Below are 7,357 nucleotides of genomic sequence, written 5' to 3'. Positions count from 1 at the left end.
TACAGTCACTCAAAAGCAGCTTTAATGTTAAAAGCTCTCAGAACTCTTAAGAGTGACTACTTATCAAAATTCTCATCTCTGTAAAACCACTGCTTGTAAATGAAAATTTTTCACATCTTTTCCCATAAAGGATTGATTGGAAGTAACACAATAGAGATTTATTTTTTTACCGTGCATGACTGAGACACGATGCAGCTTCTTTTTATTCAGAGCCACAACTTTACCATCACGATAATTTGTTTTGTTTTGTTTAGCCCATTTTCTACTACTGCCTGGTTTATTCCTTCCTCATTGCTTTGGACATAAAAATGAGGGACATCTTTTCCTCTTGCTTGTAATTTAGGCTAAAGACAACCCAAAACCAGCCACCAAAGGCACAGAAAAAAGGACAAACTTCACACACAATGCAAGACCAGAGATTCAATTTTATTGTTTCCCTGTGTGTATAGCTGTGGAGTCTGGCTGTGAGTATTGGATGTGGGCTGGGTGTTTGCACTGAGGATGTGACTCAGCAGTGCCAGCAACTCCAGCAGCAACTAAAACTGGACCTTTGGAGCAAGGACCATTTGCCATGAAGTCCTTTGCCCTTCAGTGGCCACATGGGGAGCTCCTGTCAGGCTCAGCAGTAACAGTAGAGGCTACAGCACTCACTGAAGTGGCTGGACAGAAGCTGGACGTAATGTACACGTGCTAGAGGATGTGCACCAGAAGGCTGAGGTTGTTGCTTCTGCAGTGCAGGGTGGATGAGTGACATGAATGGAAGAGGTCCTTGTCTTCCTGACAAGGAAAACCAGTTCTTTTGTGCTTCTTTGTGCTTGTATGTAACTCAAGATACAACCAGAAAATCCATCATCCCTGGCAGAACATAGCATGAATCTGCACTAATTTTGACATTTTACACCAAGGCACTGCTGCGTGGCTCAAAAAGAATACCCTTCCCATGAGCTCTCAGATACTTGTTTATTGTAATGGCAGATTCTTTGGAGTTCAAGTTAAATCTGGATTACAGTTTCCATAACCCTTTGAGTGCCCTTCAATCATGCAAACAATAAGCAAACTAAAAAGACATGTCAGCTCCATTTGTTCTACCTCTTACCAGCACTCCATATATACCTTTCTTTTAAAAATAAATACATTCATGTGCTGTGTCATTAGAAGAAACAGTTTCCTATCCTCCCTTAGCTCTTTTAAAAAGTCTGGAAGATAAGAAGCTAAACAAGTTTTATTTGTTAATTCTCATAGCCTTCACATTCCATATGGAAAGTTGGCTTTTTCTTCCTTGTCAGGATGCAGCACAGCCATCTTTCCATGCAGGGGAGGGAAATATATTCACCCTCTATTTTGGTACCATTACTTTCAGGTTCTGTTTTAAGAACAGCAATCTAGATGTCTTAAATACACCATAAATCAACCTCAAATTATTATACAGTTTTAGATCATGCTGTTAAAATTACTAAAATCAAGGTATGACTTTAAATTTTGACAACAAAAATTGCTAATAGGAATTTATAACCAGAATTTAAACACAGCAAAGGAATAGCCAGAGAATTATAAAGCCACCTGCACAGACAAGTTTTGGCCCAGTTTGCTTGTCAAATCCGATTCTTTCACATTACAGCAATTCCCTCAGACTGTGTGTGGCTGCACCACAGCTCTGTCCAGTGCCCCAGAAGGGTTTTCTGCATTTGAGGTTTGACCACAGGCAGAAAAAACCTGCTCCTCTGCCTTTTCCCAGAACCATTGTTATAGTGGTCCATTGGCACTGCTGGATGCCCTGTGGATGGTGAATGGACAGGCTGGGGAGGGAGTGCAAGGTGGGTCAGTAGTGAGGGTCACAGTCCTCCACCAGGCTGTCGGTGATGTAGCTGCACTCAAGGACGTTTTCTAAGTAGCTTTTCTCTGCAAACGTGTTCACTGTCCAGGGAACCACCTGAATTCCTTTTGAAGACCAGTGACTTACATAGTCCCTGCAAGGGATGAAGACACTCTAAGAGGAGGTTGACACTACCACAGAGAGAAGGCAGACAGTGCTGAAGCTACATCTGGGTTTTAGTCTTGCGTCAATATGGCACCAAGAACAACAGCGTGTCCTCTTTTGCAACATCATCTTTTTGTGCTTTGTTATTGTAAACAGGCAAAAGCAACAGTTTTCCTCTTTGAAAGTAAACTTAGAATCTAACATAAGGTAAAAATTCAGATTAAAAAGATAGAGGCTTAAAATAATAAAAAAGCATGGAGTAAAGAAACTATCAAAACAACCTTACCCAAGACTAAATGGAACATTTTGATAAGCACATACTGCGTTAACTCCACCCTATATTCTAATAGAATGGTAACATCTCCTGGTATATGAGCAAGCTTTAACACTTACTGAGAAACAAAATTTTTCTGTATGAGGAAAGCTGAATTCCCACACAATCGCCACAAGAAACTGTGTAGGCTCCAATCCAGAATGATATCCATCCCCATATACAAGTAGTGTTTCCAGAAGGAATTGAAACGGCGTGTCCCATCTCCTAAGTGACTCAGGTGCCAGGGCCGGTGTGTAAGTGCTGTCACAACCTTTCTGTCAGCTCGTCTCATCTGCAAGACCAAGGAGAAAAGACTGGAATTCATCCACAAGCCCAGCTGCATTAAATACAACTTTTGAGATACAAAGTGCTAGCTTGCATTTGCAGCTCTACCAGAATCCTTCTCCCCTTCCCCTCCAGGTCCTTTTGTAACTATTTTGGAAAGCTGTTTATGAGATTTTTTTTTTTTAAACATACTGAGTAAGCACCTGCTCTTATGTTAAAAAAATTACACAGCAGTCATGCAATGTATATACTGGAATAAAATACGAAGTAAGTAGCAGTGGAAATGACAATTAGGAAACAGTGTTAAGAATAGTCTATGTTTACATCAAAATAAGAGGCTTATTCAGCAGGTACCTTGCACACAGATACCTGGCCATACACCAACTGTAACAGCAACACACTTTTTCCTGCATTGCTTTCAGAATGGAGGGACTTACAGTGGATTCATATGTGCCTTTAATGAGTAGACTGATCTAATAAGATTATGCATTATGCTTCATTTGCTTTTAAAAGTCTTGGCAATTTTAACAACCCAAAAGTAACCGGGAACTGGGAGTTTTATACCACACTGAAATTACCAGGCAGGACTAAAAAAAATCCAAAATAAACTTTTAGGAAACATCACCTTATAAACAACATCTGGCATGAAGGAACAGACTATGCTGCTGTCATACAACTGTGGAAATTCCAGGTAGAGTTGTTTCAGGGCATCAACTGCCTACAATTAGAGACACGCACAGATGTTATATTTATACATACACTCATATTTACACTGCAGAGTCATTCTAGAACAATGCCCTTTAAAAACATTTTCCAGTTTTGTGTAGCAAGATTGAAATAGAAAGGGGGAAGAAGAAAAATAGCATCTTGCTTATAGCAGTAACACAGAAATGACATTTTGTTTTTTTGCAACAGAAAATCTTTGTGGTTCTGTTTACAACAAGAAGCAGCATTCTCAGTGTTTGAAATACCCTTAAAGACACTGTGGATATAATTCTGATGTACTACTCAGGGTTTAGTTCAAGAGGAAAATGAATGTATTTCACTATTTTGCTATACTAAATAAAAAATAATTCTAATTTTCATAAATGTTAATGACTCATCATCTGCATCTGCCTTCAGTAATGCAAATTACACATCCCTTGTTGAAGGCTGAGGTGCTGGCTCCCCCCAGCACAGGCAGGAAACTCAATTTGCTTTGTTTCACTATGGTGCTGTGAGTTGAACGTAACACTCACACACACCTTGTGCTAATTTTAAATTGCAGCTTCCCAGAACAACGTTGGATGACACAGACAGCAGGCCCAGTCCCGCCCATATTCAAGAAGGGTGTGTACCAGACGTATCAGTCTGAGACCAACACAACAGCAGGTTAGAAAGCCACAGAAGGTGCGAGGGAAGGTGTCTTGCTAAGTGAGCAGTACCTGATCTGCATGGCCTTTGACGTCAAAGTAGATTGTAAGGTTGTGACGCATGGACTCCACAACACCTTCTCTCAGAGTTGGTACCTTTTCACCTGGGAATTTGCTCCTGTAGAAATGGACAACTCACTGGAATGCAGCCAAGATACACGTGCACATAGGCACACAGGCACACATACCCCCAATCACAGAGTTGTTTCCTAAACACAGTTTGCTACAGTAGCACTAGAGCTGGGATCAAGTAGTGTCAGCAGTGTCTCTCTCACCCAGTAATAGACTGCACATGTAGAGGGATATGTACACATCTCCTTTTCCCTCAGAATCTCACTGATTAATTCCCCAATTAAATCCTTCCAAATTCAAGTTCTAATCTGATGCTCACCAGCCCCATGTTCTGCATCCAAACACTAAGCTCAGTTTCTTCACCTCCTTCCCCAGCTCCCACAAACAAGCATTCAGTCCCAACTGCTGCCTTCCTCCTGCTCTGACTGTGCTCCCCAGCCCTGAGCCAGAAACACAGATCCTGGCAGAACAGGCAAGACAAGCTGAGGATGCAGCACAATCAGCTTCACCCATCAATAAAGGATTCCTGAAATGGTGACAGTGAACAACAGCTGCTCAGCAGTTGTTGCCTGTGTGGAAGTTCTCTCTGTGTGGCTCAGGTGATCACCTTTCCAGTAACGGGGAAGATACTCTTGTACCATGGGCCCACAGGTGGCACATTTACAGGAGGCTGGAATTCCTTAATGCAGTGTCTCAGGAGCACACACTACAAGTTCTTCCTCTGAAATGGATTCACTTATGATACTGCAGAAGTTGCACTGTTAGCAAATTTTTAGTAATGTCTAAAAATATTTTCCCCTGCATGCCCCTGGGATGGACCTAATCAGCTATGGGGGTCACAGTGAGACACCTAAAATCTGTCTAGCTCCTTTTCAACAGTATAAACATGATGCTTAGAATCCCCAAGGCACAATCACTCAAGAAATATAAGGAAATAAAATTAATTTTTGAAGCAATTCCTTGAATCAATTTTGACATATCATGAAGCTCCCCACATCTTTAGTGTCCTGCAGTCAATTTAGGACAAGCTTTTGTAGAGATTGACCTGTTTCACATTAGATGCCTCGGAATTTTGTCCTTGAAAGCCAGTTATCTTGACTCTTCTTCACTGTTCCAATTGTAACAATGGGTAAGAAGATATAGTCTCATATGCTTCTATAATTAAAGTAATATATGGGACTAAGTTTTAAATTTACAAAAATTTTCATCAGTGATAGATCAAATCAATAATTCTGTCTCTCAAGAATGGTATTTTTCACTGTTCAAACAGTAATTTCAGAATAGCAATAGATCATTTACCGTAGCCTGTGTTTGACAGATGCATTAAGCTTCCTAATTTCATCAAAAGTCAAGTCACACAGTCTTCCAGACCCATCAGTTGTCCTTTCCACTGTATCATCGTGCATTAGAATGGCAACACCATCTGCAGTAAATTCAACATCCACCTCAACACCCGCTGCTCCATTCTCAGCTGCCTTAAAAAAAAATTTTAAAAATCACATACACAAGAGACAGCTTTATATATATGATATAAGTAGAGCTATAATTAGCTTGTGTTCTGGTAAAAAAAATAAAATGTTATTTTCAGTAAGCTTCATTTGCAGAGCAAAGCAGGTTTTATCCAAGCCATTGTGAGAGCATTCATAGATCAACAGAAATATAATCTATTTTAGAGATAAAACCATAGTGATAATGTTGGGATTGGGACTGTTTCAGGATAAAAATGCAGAAAAGAATCCTGCTCACTCCTTCTGATGTAATAACCCTGGAGTCCTTATGTTATTTTCTAAAAAAGAAGGGAAGCAAATGCCTATAATTTACAAAATCTATAGGATAACAGCAAACACGGTTTACTGAGTTATATGTGTGTACTAAGTAGTAGATGCATGCAGGCAAATCCCTGCTCCTCTCTGAGGAAGAAGCAGCCAGGCTGCCTTAGAACATTTCATATATCCTGCTTCTGCCCTGGCTCTTTCCCAGGAACTCCTCAGGAAAACACTCGAGTGAAGTGCAATCAAGGCCAATTGTTCCGAAAGCCAAATGCTCTCCTGGGAAAAGGGACAATGCACCAGAAAGACAAATGCCAGGTAGGCACTAGAGGTGTCTGCCCTGTAAGGATTGTGCAACTTCAGAATGTACCAGAACAAAGAGCCCTCTCTCGCCCAAAGGTAAGAGACCATCAGAGCAACATCATCTCACCCCCAAAGATACACTGTATTAGAGACTGCTAATCACGATTTCAAATGATTCTCAGGAACACTGTGAACCCCGACTGTGCCTTGATGCCTTGCAGGTGGGGCAGCAGTAAGTCATGGCAGGGCTGCACACAGTGAAGTTCTCCCAGTATCAGATTTTCCCAGAACTCTGGATTCTCATTACAGATCTTCGAGGTTTAAAAAGCATAACCTGTCCGAGTTGTTGCCCTCTCTCTGTGTGCTGTTGCTACATCAGCAAAAGACAGTATTTCGTAACTGCTGCACTGCTGAAATATCCATCAGCACCAAGGCTATAACAGCTCCCACAAGACTCAGATCTTATCTGAATCCCCTTGGGGATGAAGGACCAACCAGCCACACAGCTTCCTGCGGATGCTGGAAGAACATCTGGAAATCCTGAGGATGAGGGAGGCTTGGCGCCTGCAGGAAGGAGCATCATCGAACACAACCCACCAGATCTTATCGCTGCCCACCAGTTTCACCGCTCACCCACCAGCCCATGTGGGCTCCGCGAGGCCCCGCGGACCGTTTGGCAGCTCCGCCTCGCAACTCCACCCCCTGGCCCAGGCCCCGCCCGCTCCCCGGGCGCGCTGACCTGTCTGATGGCCCCCAGCGTGTTCTCGGGCGCGTCGTGGGCGCCGCCGCGGTGCGCGACGCGGGCGGCGGTGCCGCGGGGCTGCAGGACGCGCTGGGCGCTCCGGGGCGCCGGCGGTTCCAGCGACAGGAGGTGCAGCGCCAGGAACAGTCCGGCCGGCAGCAGGCACGCCAGCGCCGGGCTGCGGCTCAGCGCCAGCACCACCACCAGCAGCACCGTCAGGAAGCTCAGCAGGCCGTCCCCGTGGCACAGCATGGCCGGGCCGGGGCCGGGTCAGGGCCGGCGCCCGGATCAGGTCGGGATCGGGGCCGGACCCACGGCCGCCGCCTCCCCTCAGAACACAAGCGACGGCAACGCCCCGTGCCCGGCGCCAGCCAATCAGCACTCGGCCGTCAGCGCCTGCAGCCAATCAGCGCCCGCAGCGCCCGCCAACGGCCGCCCACCCGCGCTGAGGGCGGAGCTCGGGCAATCCCTCAGGGACGGCCC

The 7,357-nt window shown here is 44.2% G+C and overlaps 1 protein-coding gene across 1 annotated transcript; it reads right to left on the bottom strand.

Annotated features, from left to right (window-relative positions):
- Nucleotides 1-405: 405 nt before the first annotated feature.
- GDE1 (glycerophosphodiester phosphodiesterase 1) lies at nucleotides 406-7,231 on the bottom strand. Its single transcript, XM_027683981.1, has 6 exons — nucleotides 6,872-7,231; nucleotides 5,360-5,535; nucleotides 4,001-4,106; nucleotides 3,202-3,294; nucleotides 2,372-2,583; nucleotides 406-1,967 (listed from the first exon to the last, which is right to left on the bottom strand). The coding sequence occupies exons 1-6, from the start codon at nucleotides 7,124-7,126 to the stop codon at nucleotides 1,820-1,822; spliced, it is 990 nt and encodes a 329-aa protein (XP_027539782.1). The 5' UTR covers nucleotides 7,127-7,231; the 3' UTR covers nucleotides 406-1,819.
- Nucleotides 7,232-7,357: the final 126 nt, after the last annotated feature.

This window comes from Neopelma chrysocephalum, unplaced genomic scaffold (assembly GCF_003984885.1).
Source record: "Neopelma chrysocephalum unplaced genomic scaffold, ASM398488v2 Primary Assembly neopelma1_65, whole genome shotgun sequence".
Classification (NCBI taxonomy): domain Eukaryota; kingdom Metazoa; phylum Chordata; class Aves; order Passeriformes; family Pipridae; genus Neopelma; species Neopelma chrysocephalum.
The sequence above is the reverse complement of the archived record's forward strand: the minus strand, read 5'-3'. Positions and strand labels throughout refer to the sequence as shown.

Bases quoted from the DNA above. Each gene is read 5' to 3' on its own strand.
- GDE1 (XM_027683981.1), bottom strand. From the start codon at position 7,126: ATGCTGTGCCACGGGGACGGCCTGCTGAGCTTCCTGACGGTGCTGCTG. The intron at 5,536-6,871 runs GTCAGCGCGCCC...TTTTTTTTTAAG, and splicing joins CGCTGGGGGCCATCAGACAG to GCAGCTGAGAATGGAGCAGC. The intron at 1,968-2,371 runs GTAAGTGTTAAA...CATCCCTTGCAG, and splicing joins CAGAAAAATTTTGTTTCTCA to GGACTATGTAAGTCACTGGT.